At 58.3% G+C, this 12,387-nt stretch overlaps 1 protein-coding gene across 2 annotated transcripts in view; it reads right to left on the bottom strand.

Moving 5' to 3' along the window:
- The window catches only part of NR5A1 (nuclear receptor subfamily 5 group A member 1), a 21,037-nt gene extending 17,264 nt beyond the window's left edge, over positions 1 to 3,773 (bottom strand). The window contains exons 1-3 of one of the 2 annotated variants that reach the window (XM_027650077.1): positions 3,537 to 3,773; positions 1,440 to 1,558; positions 872 to 1,013 (exon numbers count right to left, since the gene is read on the bottom strand). In XM_027650077.1, coding sequence (XP_027505878.1) covers positions 872 to 1,013; positions 1,440 to 1,541 — 244 coding nt within the window. In that variant the 5' untranslated portion in view covers positions 1,542 to 1,558; positions 3,537 to 3,773. The remainder of the gene's footprint in view (positions 1 to 871; positions 1,014 to 1,439; positions 1,559 to 3,536) is intronic. The other variant, XM_027650078.1, reaches the window with a different exon arrangement.
- Positions 3,774 to 12,387: the final 8,614 nt, after the last annotated feature.

Genomic DNA, 12,387 nt, shown 5'->3' with positions numbered 1-12,387 from the left:
CCCGGCCAGCGAGGGACTGAGCCCGGCCAGCGAGGGACTGAGCCCGGCCAGCGAGGGGCTCAGTTCAGTTCCCCCCCGCTGCAAAACACAAACGATTTCAGGGGCGAAGAGGTGGAGGGGCGGCTGACTCTGGGGTGGGGGGGCTCCTTCTGCCTCTGCGTTTGCTCTGCCATCCCATGCGAACGAACTGTCCCCCAAATATATTTCGTTGCCGCTTGCTGAGCGCTGCAGAAGCCACAACACGCGACTCGTGGCTGTCGGGGCCCGACTCTGATGCCGGGATGGACTGCGCCGACAGGAGAGAGGTGGCGGCTGTGGGGCTGGAATTGCCCCCTCGAGGGTCAGAAATCTGTTATATTAAATGTCACCGAGAGGAAAAATATAATTCGTGGTGGGTCTGCGGCAGTTTTATTGCGAGCCCCATCATTTTTAACGTTTTCCTTAAGTCTCGGCTTCTGGAATTATGTGCTTAAGGAAAACAATAATTTATTTGCTATTTCTCAACCTTCCTGCCAGCAAAAAAAAAATCCTGGAAAGCTGAAGCCGTAGCAGCCAAAACCCCGGGGGGAAAAAAAAAAAAACAAAACAAAACGAAACAAGGAAAAGCAGGAGGCGACGCGAAAAAACGAATTTTTTCTTAACTTCGAAAGGAAAAACGGAATCGAAGCGGCGACGGGAATGACCGGCCCGGGGAGGCGGCGGCAGCGGGGACAGCGCGACCAGTCCCGGGAACAGCACAGCCCCTCACAGCCGCTCACAGTCCCTCACAGCCCCTCACAGTCCCCACACAGTCCCGGACAGTCCCGCACAGTCCCGCACAGCTCCGGGCCCCGCCGCCGCCCCCCGCCCCGCCGTGCCCGCCCGTCCCTACCTTCCAGGCGCATCCCCACGGTGAGGCACTTCTGGAAACGGCAGTAGGGGCAGCGCTTGCGCTGGGTCTTGTCGATCTTGCAGCTCTGGCTCTCGGTGCAGGTGTAGTGCTTGTTGTTCTGCACCGTGCGCTTGAAGAAGCCCTGCGGCGGCGGACGGCGGCGTTGCGGGAGGCACCGGCACCGGCATCCCGGCGTCCCGGCGTCAGCGCCCCGTTCCCTCCACCCGCCTCCGACGGAGGGTCCCGCCGCCCCCGCCGCTGTCGGGGCTCCCGTCGCTGCTCCTCTCCCGCCGCCGGGCGCGAATCCGCCGCTAACGAAAACGGGCGAGAGCAGCCCCGCGGCCGGTCCCGCTGCCCCGGCCCCTGCAGAGCCACGTCCCCGCTCCCTACAGAGCCCCTGCCCCCTTTCCCCCGCGCAGCGCTTCCCGCACAGCCCCGGCCCCGCTTCCCCGGCCCCGCATTCTCGGCCCCGCACAGCCCCAGCTCCGCACAGCCCCAGCCGCGTTTCCCCGGCCCCGCACAGCCCCGGTCCCGCAGCCCCGACCCCGCACGCCCCGACCGATCCTACCTTGCAGCTCTCGCAGGTGAGCAGCCCGTAGTGGTACCCGGAGACCTTGTCCCCGCAGACCGGACAGAGCTCGTCCAGGTCCTCATCATAGGAATAGTCCATCCCCTCCAGCGGCCCTGCTGCGGGACGAGCCGCGGTCAGAGGGACGGGACGGGACGGGGAAGGGGACGGGCGGCGGCCCCAGCCCCGGCTCTGGGTGAGGAACAGGAGCGGGCGCAGCGGAGATCGAGCTGCAGGTGCGGGAGCCGGAGCTCTTTATAGCGCCTGGAAGAGCATCTCCATGTTGGTGCGGGCTCACGGCCAGCCCCCCGGGGCTGGGGAACCTCCTCTGGGAGAGCGGGCGGCTCGCGGCGGCGGGGACGGGGCGGGGGCGGAGGGACCCGCCGGCCCGGGGACCGGGGACGCGGCGGGCGGCCTGGGGAGCAGCTCGGCCAGGCCTCGGCAGCACCGGGGATCCCCCAGGGACTCCCCCGGGAACGGGCAGGGGCCACCGCTCTGCGGGAAGGGGCACAAGACGCTCCTTGCTCCCCTGCATCATCTGTGGGGAACAACAAGCCCCCCAGCCTCGCCGGGTATCCGGCCTGAGAGTGGCACAGTCCACTGGGAACCAGGAGTCCTGGGGCTCGAGCACAATTAACAGTGTCTGAGCATGAGCCTGCTCTCCTCGGTGCACATCCCTGGACCCCTGGCTTTGTCAGAACTCCCCGTTACCCTACACCAGCCGGCCCTGCCAGCCCAGAGAGAGCTGCATGGGGAGCACCAGGATGTGCAGCAGCTCCTGACACCTCCTCTGGGGCCACCACTAAGGAGGTGACAGTTCGGACCTAGCACCAGCCACCCCACCCGGAGCACCCACTGCTAACAGTGTCCTGGTCTGCCTGTCAGACAGCAGGGATCAATTCAATGCTTAGGGATTCTTGATGAAATGTTCCATGATGGCTGCGGAGCGGCACAGGAGCACCCTGGCTATGGGCATGTCCTGTTTATCAGGACGCTCCCAGGCCACACACCACAGCCCAGGCACTTCACCATGGGGAGCTCGAGGCACGGAGCTGAGCCCTTCCCACAGGAGCCTGCTGCCAGCACAGCCCTTGGGCAGTGGCACAGGAGAGCACGAGGCTGTGGGTGTCTGGAGCTCTGGACGACCGAGGGCTGTGCTGCCAGCAGTGCCCTGCAAAGGGGAGCCATGGCTCATGGCCCCACATGGCTGATCCCGCACAGCTGATCCCGCACGGCTCGTCCTGCAGGACTCATCCCACTCATCTCATCCTCCCTGGCTCATCCCCCCTGCTTGCCCCACACATCAGCTGCTGCCTGCGGGTGCGGCGTGTAGGAAGCAGCACTGGCAGGGAGAGCGGCAAACAGGAAACGGGCTCGGCGCAGCATCGCTCCAGAGCCCTCAGGAATGGAGCCTGGGCTAAGAATAGGAGCAGAGCAGCCCACGGTGCAGGTCGGCAGCCATACGGCCAGGAAGGAGCACTGCCACCACCAGCAGAGCCCCTTGGCCATGGCCCCCACACTCGCCATGAGCTCCCAGGGGAGCTGCTGGGCAGCCATGGAGCAGGGCCTGCCATCCGGGAAGACAAACCCAGGAGGGGCTGTGGGCTGGGAGAAGAACTGAGCAAACACTGCGAGGAACAAAAGCAACTCGGAGCCGAAGGCTGGGGGGGGATGTGGGCTCAGCCAGCATCGAGAGTTGAGGGGTCCCGGACGCCTCCCACGCTTGCTCCAGGGTGTGGGGGCTGCCTGTGCTCCCATGGGCAACACCCAATCCTTGGGTGACCGGAGCCCCCAGCACTGCTGGCTGGCCTCCCCTCAGCAGCCGGATCTGTCATTTCTGGGCAGCAGCGTGGCCGAGGGGCCAAGGCGATGGTGAGGCCTCGCCCTGCTGCCCGTGGTCTGCAGAGCTGCCATCCCCACACCCGCTGGCAGGGAAGGGGCGGGAAGCAGAGGCCCACACTCGGCTCTCGCTTCCTCACCAAGCCCTACCGTGTCCCCAGCTCTGGCCTTGGCTGCCACCCTGCCAGGGCATGGCGGCAGTGGCTGGGAGAAGGGTGGGATGGGCGACCGTGGTTCCCCCCACGGACTCGTACTCACCGCGAGGCGGCTGCACGGCTGCTGCGTGTGGGGCCGGCGGGCGGGAGAGCCTCGCTCGGCCACCAGCCAGGAGCTGCGACCCGAGGAGCCTCCGTGGGGTGTGGGCACCGCTGCCCTGTCCACAGCAGGCTGGGGGATTTATGGGACCTGTGTCCGCCGGGAAGGTGTCGGGGCTCTGGCTGTGCACACGCCGCCCCGAGCAGGACACCGGCCAATCTCCTCCCCATGGGGGCCAGGCTCAGACGGGATGGACCCACTTTGGTGCCTTATTGGCTTCTGTGGCCACGTGACCATGCTGAAAAACATCATAATTAAGCTACAGAACGCTGCCCATAAACTAGCATTAGAAAGTGACAGCGAAGATAAGTGGGACCCCCACAGCAGATAACGCGCCCCGGGAGGGAGACCCTGCAGGGAGCAGGGGGCACCGGCGGGCAGCAGGGAGTGCACCAGCACCCACAAACACCCTGATTTACAGCCCAGAGTGGGAGGGAGGGGGCCGAGGGCACGGGGCAGGACACCTCTGGGAGGAACGTGAGCCCACTTCACCCACCCGGGACTGGGACACAGCCCGGCCTCCTGGCCAAGGGAGGTCTCCTCTGCAGGGGAGGGTGGGAGGAGGCTCCTCCACACTCAGGGCCCCACTCCTGGGTCCCCGGGGCTCACTGCGCCCATGGCCAGCGACTCTGTTTGTGCCAGAACAGCACTGGCAGAAAGGCAGCATCCCTGGGCCTAGGCAGCCAAGCTCTGGCTGTGTTTGCCATATCCGATTCCCCATGTTCCTTCACTGGCCATGGTCCTACCCATGGGCACCGTGCCAGCTACAGGGCCTGGGTCCCAACCACCCCGTGAAACATGGGAATGGCAATGCTGGGGCAGGAGGCTGCATAAGAGACCCCCCCAGCCCAGCAGAGCAGGGATCCGCCCCCACTGCCGGCCCTGCGCTCCAGCCGTCCATCACCACCGTGTCTTCCCACATGTTTGTGCAGTGTCCTCTCCCTGCTTTGTCCCAGTGACGACAGCCCCAGGAAGGAGTGGCTGCCGCGGCCTCGAGCCCCACACCCGCACAGCAAGGGCTGTGTCACGGCTCTGCTCTGGCCAGGTGGCTGCTGGCAACCTGGGCAGCACGGCAGGGCCCGCAGTCCTGGGCTCAGGGGTCAGTGAAAGGCTGGTCCCCTCCCTCTATCAGCGCAGCCCTGACGTGGAGCGGCAGTGACGTGCCCTGCAGTGTACCCACGCCGAGTGGGGGAGCAGAGAGCCCCCGGTGCCGCGGGGAGAGGAGCAGGAGCATGGGCTGCGCAGCCCTGCTTGTTTTTTCCTTGCATTGCAGCTGAAGAGAGGAGAAAAACTAATGAAAACAGAGCTCTGGAAGAAGCGCCAGGCCCGGAGCGGCTTCCGCCCTGATCCCCAGCAATTATCAGCCACATGCCAGATGTTCCGACGCGATGCCAATGTCAGAGAAAATAAATCTGTGGCAGGTTCAAGGTCCCTGCCGGGCCGGCACGCAGCGGCTCGCGGCTCAGCGGCCTGCGAGGCGGGACGGGGCTGTGGGGCGGCCGCAGCCGCTTCCTCCTGCCAGGCATTGTTCCCCCGGGAAGCCCCGGCCTCACACCGGCCACTTGCTATTTTTGCAGCAAGGTGCTTTCGGGGGTAAATACGTCCCTGCCGGCCTTGGGCACTTTCCTCTGCGCTGGCCGTGGCCAAGGCTGTGGCCCAGCTCCTGCAGTATGGCCACGGTCAGGGCCGGCACATGGGCCGCGGTGCAGCCCGGCGGGTCCCGGCTGGGGGCAGGAGGGTGGGTCTAGAAGGCTGAGCTGCAGCGGCCACACAGGCACCGGGTAGAGCCACCTCCCGGCAGCCTCAGGGGTCTCTGGGGACAGGGAGGAGGTGCAGATGGGTGACACTTTGGGGGCCATACATCCAGGAGGGACAGATGAGGTGGCTTGTGGCTTCCAGCCACACAGGATGTGTTGGGGAGGGGAAGTTCAGGGTTGGGGATAGGCCCCAAAGTTGCTGCCCTGTCACAGTGTTGTCACATCCAAGGGAGCAGCACAGCCTCTGTCTTGTGCCACCGACAGGCCCGAGCACCGGTACATCTGTCACCAAAGCCCTGCCTGTTGGTTTGGTGACTTCACTGCTCCATGTCCTCCCAGCATGGCCCCGGCACAGCTGGAGCTGTGGATCCACACCACCCCTGCGGGCCACGGCGTGCTTTGGCTCCTTGCTGATGCATAGCCTTGATGCTCAGCAAAGCATATCTCCTGCTCGGATTTTATCTCCATCCACTCAGTTTATCGGCGCGGGGCAGCCCTCCTGCCTGCGCCACGTTCCCGGAGCGTGCCTGCAGCAGGTGTGGCCAGCACTACTGTTTGCCAAACCCCGCTGCCTGCCGCAGTCCCTGACTCCGGGGCCGTGCCGATAATTCGCGTGCGGCGAGGACGCGGCGATAGCGCTCCCGATGACATTACCTTGTCCCCGCATTCCTGCGGTGCCACACACCTGGCGCGGGGCGCGGGCGGCCCGGCACGTGGCGGAGGGTGCAGATGCTGCGCGGGCAGCGCTGGGAAGCGCTGGTGGTCTCCTCCCGAGGGGACTCATTGACATATCAGTCACATAGTTCTGCATAATTGGGACTTGGATGCAGCCTCTCTTTATGTTTCCTCTTGGCAGTTGCCAACAACATGAAGCACTCCTGGGTCAAAATGACAGCCTTTTGTTTACTATTCCTGCTTATGTGCCTCATTTTCTTCAAGGATAAGAGCTCTTTATAGGAATCTTTATTGTGATGAGGTTAGCAGAGAGAAAGATTTCTTTCCAGCTTTCTCTCTCTTTCACAGCTGATTAGCAGGGTCAGCCCACAAGGACAGCAATGTGGAGCACAGATCCAGCACTTGCCTCGGGGTCCCTCCAGCCATGAGCTACACCCTCTCCAGCACAGACCCCTCTGCAGACCCCTCAGCACCCAGACCCACACAGGGTGCCCAGGTCCTCCTGTGGCACCATTCCCATCCGCCTTGTGGGGGCTGCAGGGATGGGATCCACCACCCCCAGCAAAGGTACCACAAAACCCAGCTGCCCCCTGGAGCTTGTGCAGGAGCTTACTGGGAGCACACACCTCCTCTCCATGCTGTTACCAGCCCAGTTGTGGTGACATGTCCTTCATCTGACCTCTGCAGTGGTGACCAACCCCGTCAGAAGCACCTGCACTTGGCAAATCGAGATGTGAGAGACTTGTGATGGTCCAGCCAATGGCTGCACTCAGCAGTCTGTTTTTCAGGTCTAAACTCCAAAAGGACAGTGACCAGGCAAGACATGAGATGTGGAACAGTTGGTGACAAGATGGAGGGAAGCTCATGGATTAGATATGGGCAGGGATGGACATAAACGGAAAACCTTCCCCAACCCTGGAAGGGGCCTCACAGGACCAGCCCAGCAGTTCCTTCACCATTGCTGGGCTGACCCCAACACTGCAGGGAGGTGACCCAGCTGACCCCACAGCCCTGTCCCAGCTAGTACCCATGGGGTGACACTCCTGGGAACAGCCACTCTTGTCAAGAGGAAAGCAACTTACCCTTGAAAGTTACTTTGCGAAGGTCAAGAGTGGGACTGTGACAGAGCAGCCTGACAAACGCATCTCCCAAAGTCCTTGGGCCCGATAATGTATGTCCCGTGCAATGTTGACACTAGTGATCCACCAAAGATCAGGTTAACAAGTTTGACGTTAGTGACAGTGTGATTTGTTCCGCGCTGGCTCTGAATTCATAGAGCCGCTGGCCTTCGGTGATAAACTATTGCGCCGCGTGCACGAGGCTGTGGCAGTTGTCACCCGCTGGAGCACCGAGATGAAAAGGAGGCAGAGCTCTAATCAAAATACAGTGGTCAGCAGGGGTTGAGCTGAAAATTAAAATGTGCTGGTACTTTTCCCACTCCAGCCCTCCTTTCCAGACAGCCCCTCGTGCCAGAGTGAGGGGAAAAGCCGCCTTGTCACCTCTGCGCAGCTCCAGCTTGGTTTGAAGGTGAGGACAAACCCATCACCCCACGTGCATGGAGCATCCTCCGCCATCTCCCAGGGAGCCCCTCCACTGCCGACCTTCAGGGTCCCCTCACGGGGGATAAATCCCGGGTGGCACCGTGTCAAAGCTGCTGGAGCTGCTCCGCCAAGGGGAATGCTGTCAGCAAGGAAAACAAACACAGTGAGAGGGCAGGAGCCTTGAGAGCACTCGGCAGAGTCCGGCGGAGCGGGGCCGGTTGCTCACTTGGAGCTGCCTTTGCAGCAGCACATCTCCTGAGTGGGCCCCCACATGCGCTCCCAGGCACAGGAGTGTGAATGTGGAAAGTGCTGCTCAGGCTTTTAACACATCCCCTCCCTCAGCAACACCCAGGGATTGCTAAATGATTCCTGCAGTTCCTCTCTCCGGAGGGCACTGGCCAAGCATCTCTGGTGCATTTGCTTCTTTGGATTACTCCTCCTGCTGCCAGTGCAAATCCTCCTCCTGCTGCACCCCGTGGTGACAGTAACCCTCTGCATGTTCTGGCCATCCCCGTTTGGAACCCCCTGGTGACAGCAGTGCTGTGGCTGTGCCATGTGTGCAGTGATTGAATGGAGAAAACCCACCCTCCTGCCTTCTCCTCCTGGAACCCAGCAAGGAGATGGGACCACCACACACCCATTGCTTGGCAGGGCCCAGAGCCTGTGCAAACCTTCACTCTTTGCATTGTCTCTGTCCTGTCACCCCCAAGGCACAGGGTCCCCCCAGACAACCCTGCTCTCAGCAGAGGCCACTGCCAGTCCATGCTGCAGCTGCTCTGGGCAGGGCTTGTGCCCTCATGCCAGTCCCAGTGCACCAACAGCACCGAGGCCTTCCCCAGACCCGCAGATGATTCCAGGGCAGTAGCAGGCAGGGCAGAGCCGTGGCTGCCACCCAGACCAGCACTGGGCTCCCACACCATGAGGGTGCCCCTACCCCAAGAGAGAGCCGTTGCCAAAGGGGGAAGATGCAAGGGACCAGCAGACGCCAGCGCTGCAGAACAATTCACATTTATTAGTTCATACAGCTAAACACTCGCTAAACATGCATCCAACACTTATTGGTCACATTTCCACAGGTAGTCAAGTCCCAGAGCAGAGCAGCGGAGCAGGGGCAGGTTGGGCTGACGTGGACGGTGCCACGGCACGCCCGGACACGCCGGCACAGACATTCATTTGGTCGTAGCAGTGACGAGGGGCAGCTCCCGGGCACAGCACGGGGCCCACTCCTCCTCGGGCCGCGGGGCCAGGGTGGCACCGGCTGGACACGCTGTCCTGCCCCAGCCCCGGCTCTGAGTGTGCCAATGTTCACTGTGTGTCATGCCGAGGCAACATCCTGCTTCCCTGATTTACACAAGGGATTGTGGGAAAATGAATGGGAGAAACCGTCACTTGGGACATCAGCAGAAGGACCTGACAACCGGGACCAACCCTCCTGGAATCATCCCACAAGCCAGCGAGGGGCCGACACAAGCACACACAGCAAACCAGACCCGCTGCCTCCAAAGGCTGCCCAGGATGGACACGGAAGGAGCTGTGAGGGCCCAGGACACAAACACACCCTCTGCACCAGGACTGAGCTGGAACCAGGCCCGTGGCTTGATGGGCACCAATAAAAACCAAACTAACATGAGCCACGACCTCCCCAGGAGGGACACCCACAAGGAGGGAGTCACAATTTCAGCCATCACAGCCCCTGTTCCTCGCTGGCAACAGACACTGGCAGTGTTTAGTTTTTCACACAATCCCTTTGCGATGATAAACAGGATGTCACACGAGGTAGTTTAGTTATGGAAATTGAGTCAATAATGTTATCAACTATTACAAGACATTTTATAAATTGAAAGAAAACAATGAATCACAAAAGGCTTTGTTAAGGTTGATCGTCATCTGGTTTCAATTTCTGTTTCTTTTTGCCCTTGGAGGCTTTTCTTCCACTGAACCATGTTGCTTCTTTCATGGACTTGTCAGAGGCAGCTCACAGGAGCTATTTATAATCTTTAAGTTTTTTTCCAAGGGGAAGACACTGCCTAGATTGGCCTCCCCTGCTTTCTGTGGGCCCGTTTAAGCTCCAATTTGCAGATCCTGGCTGAGGGTGCTGGGAGGGGAGTTTCAGCCCTGCAAACTTTCAATGCCTTTGGCTCAGTGCTGGCCCTGCCCATGGCTGGACAGGCCATTAAGTACTGGTGGATTACAGTTGCTACGAGTGCCCATTCTCAAACAGTCTGACTTTGACTACAACTTTCTGACCACGGTGAGAAAGTTGTACTGAGGAAAATTAAGATGTTGTAATTCATAAGCAACAAACAGAGTACAGAGCCCTGGGATTGGCTGCCAGGGACACAATGAGAAATTCCTGTTTCCCCTTTTCCACAAGCACTCAAACACATTTAACACTAAAGGCAGAAGGATGAGGTAATGCAGAAATAAAAGACAAACCTCCCCCAGACCCAGGAGCTGATGTGCTGGCAGCACCACACACCTTTGGGGTGCTTGCCCATAGGACCACACCTGAGCCTTCAGCAGGCAAACTTCCCACAGCCAAACCTAAAGCTTTTCGTCCAAAATCCCCATATGGGGCTTTGGTCAGTTCTCAGACAAGTCACGAAAGAAGCAACTGTTGCAACATCAAAACTAGGGTTTCTCTGGGTCACATTTTAAATACTTATCCCTGAGCTTCTGTGTATTGAAACAACACACCGTGAACCCAGAGAAACGCCACAGCTTGACACTGACAGCTATGCATTTCCCTCCATTTACACATCATCTACAACTTAAAAATTAGTTTCATACTTAAACTAGTTCCCCAAGTTTCCCCCTTTCTCCTGCCTTTCACGTGGCAGGGATGATTGCCGCTTATTATCCTGAGAAATAACAACATTTTCACAGACACCGAGCTTCATAGCTTCAAATCAAAACCAAGAAGGAAGAAAGAACGAGTGGGAAATAGCACATTCACAGGAGAATCTTTTTTTTTTCCTTTTTTAACTTTTAAAAAATGTAGTAAAGGTAAAAGAATTCAAGTTTTTTTAAAAAAAGTTGGTTTGAAGGACAAGACTTAAACTGCTTAACCTGAGGTGGCTGTGGGTCTGTGCAGAAACCTGAAGAGCCAAGGCAGATCCTGTCACGTGTGGCACAGGAGGGACAGCAGCGAGTGGCACTTGAGCCTTTGCAGGGTGGTGACACGGCCACCCAGGCCTCCCCTGGCAAGTAAGAGCAGTCCAGGAGCCCTGTTCACACCACTGGGACCCCTCGCTCTCAAAGCAACACCCCAGCACTGGGAACACGGGTGTTACTGGGGCAGCAGCTCACCTGCACTGGCTGGTGCTCCCACTGACCACGGCTCACCCCGGGAGCACCACGTTCCCCCCGCGCTCTGTGTGTGACGGGAGATGGCAAAAGATTTAAGAATTAAAGCTCCGGATTTAAGAGTTACAGAGGAGTCCAGAGCTGCTCCCTGATGACCCAAAGCACACGGTGCCTCCACAGAGCGTGGTGGGCATGAGAGGAGAAAGATGGAGGCCACTGGCACAATTCCCAACTGAACAGTATCTAATGCACGTGCAAAGCAGCGGAGAGTGAGCTCCTGCCGCAGTGGTTCTGCCATGCCCAGAGCCCAGCAGTCTTGGGGTACCCAGCACCTCCAAACATCCTGGCTGCCCCTCATCCCTTGCCCCCTGCAGGGCTGGACATGTTGAGGATCAGGACTCACTACCCAGCAGGAGCCTGAGCTCAAGTGGAAGAAAACTCAGGCACCTTCCAAAAGCTGTTGTTGAGGCCCTGGGGTCTCACACTCGCCCCATCAGCCAGTGGCAGCAGGTCCTGCTCCACTCCTGGTGTGGGGACACCTTCAAACTGCACAACAGCAGCAAGGACCCCTCAGCACCAACCCTCCGAGAACCTGAGCCCGAGAGCTTCAGATTTATGTCCCAAATCTCTGCTCGGATTAAAAGTAACTCTTCAGCTTTCCATCTGCACAGACACTTTGAAGGAGAGGAGGGGGTCAGCCAGCCAATTTATCTTTCAAATCAGGGATAAAAATTGACTTGTCATGGCAGAAAATTCTACCAAAGACTATTATTGTTGATTGATTCCTCTATGACAGAAGGTCAGATAAGCAAGAGCAGATAGATACCTAAGATAATGAACGTCCCCCTACTAGCATTAAGCACAAATAAAATATGAGTCCCTGTAAACTGAATGTTACGTGAAGAATGGAACAAAAATTCCAACCTTTCCAGGGTGTCCTTCAAACCAAATTCACAAATACATCTAGTGACTGACCTAACGTCTCTACATCTCTAGCTACACTCCTACCTTCTCATAATACCTGAGTTTGCAATGCAACACATTCACTTTACCCTGTTTAAAAAATACAAGTCGTTAGAGGACTTGGTGCAGAAGATATCAGGAATGACTGTCCGGTGATTCTGTTCTGTTTGCTGCTTCCTTACCTGGCAGTTCAGGAAGGATTTTCTACTCCCTACAGCAAATGAGTACTTGGGAACGGATACTGCTGCCAATCAACCTTTGGAAAATTTGCTTTCTACAACAGAAAGTAGAACATTCATGTCCGTTCATCATCATAACTGAATTTAGGTTTTTGGTTGTTGTTGGTACAGCATTAGTCTTGGGAGGTTGTTTTGGAAAACCACAGATTACCCAATAGATTATTTTGTTGGATAGCTGGCAATAAGATGACTGTTTTTATGTACACTAATTAAAACACTTATTCATCAACAGATAATAATAATTCAGTAACTGTAGAATAAAATTACTCCTATGCAATTTTAACAATTCCTTGAGTGTATAAAACAGCAAGCC

The sequence above is a fragment of the Corapipo altera genome, unplaced genomic scaffold (genome assembly GCF_003945725.1).
Source record: "Corapipo altera isolate COAL_440 unplaced genomic scaffold, ASM394572v1 268, whole genome shotgun sequence".
Taxonomy (NCBI): domain Eukaryota; kingdom Metazoa; phylum Chordata; class Aves; order Passeriformes; family Pipridae; genus Corapipo; species Corapipo altera.
This window is presented reverse-complemented; position numbering and strand designations above follow the sequence as displayed.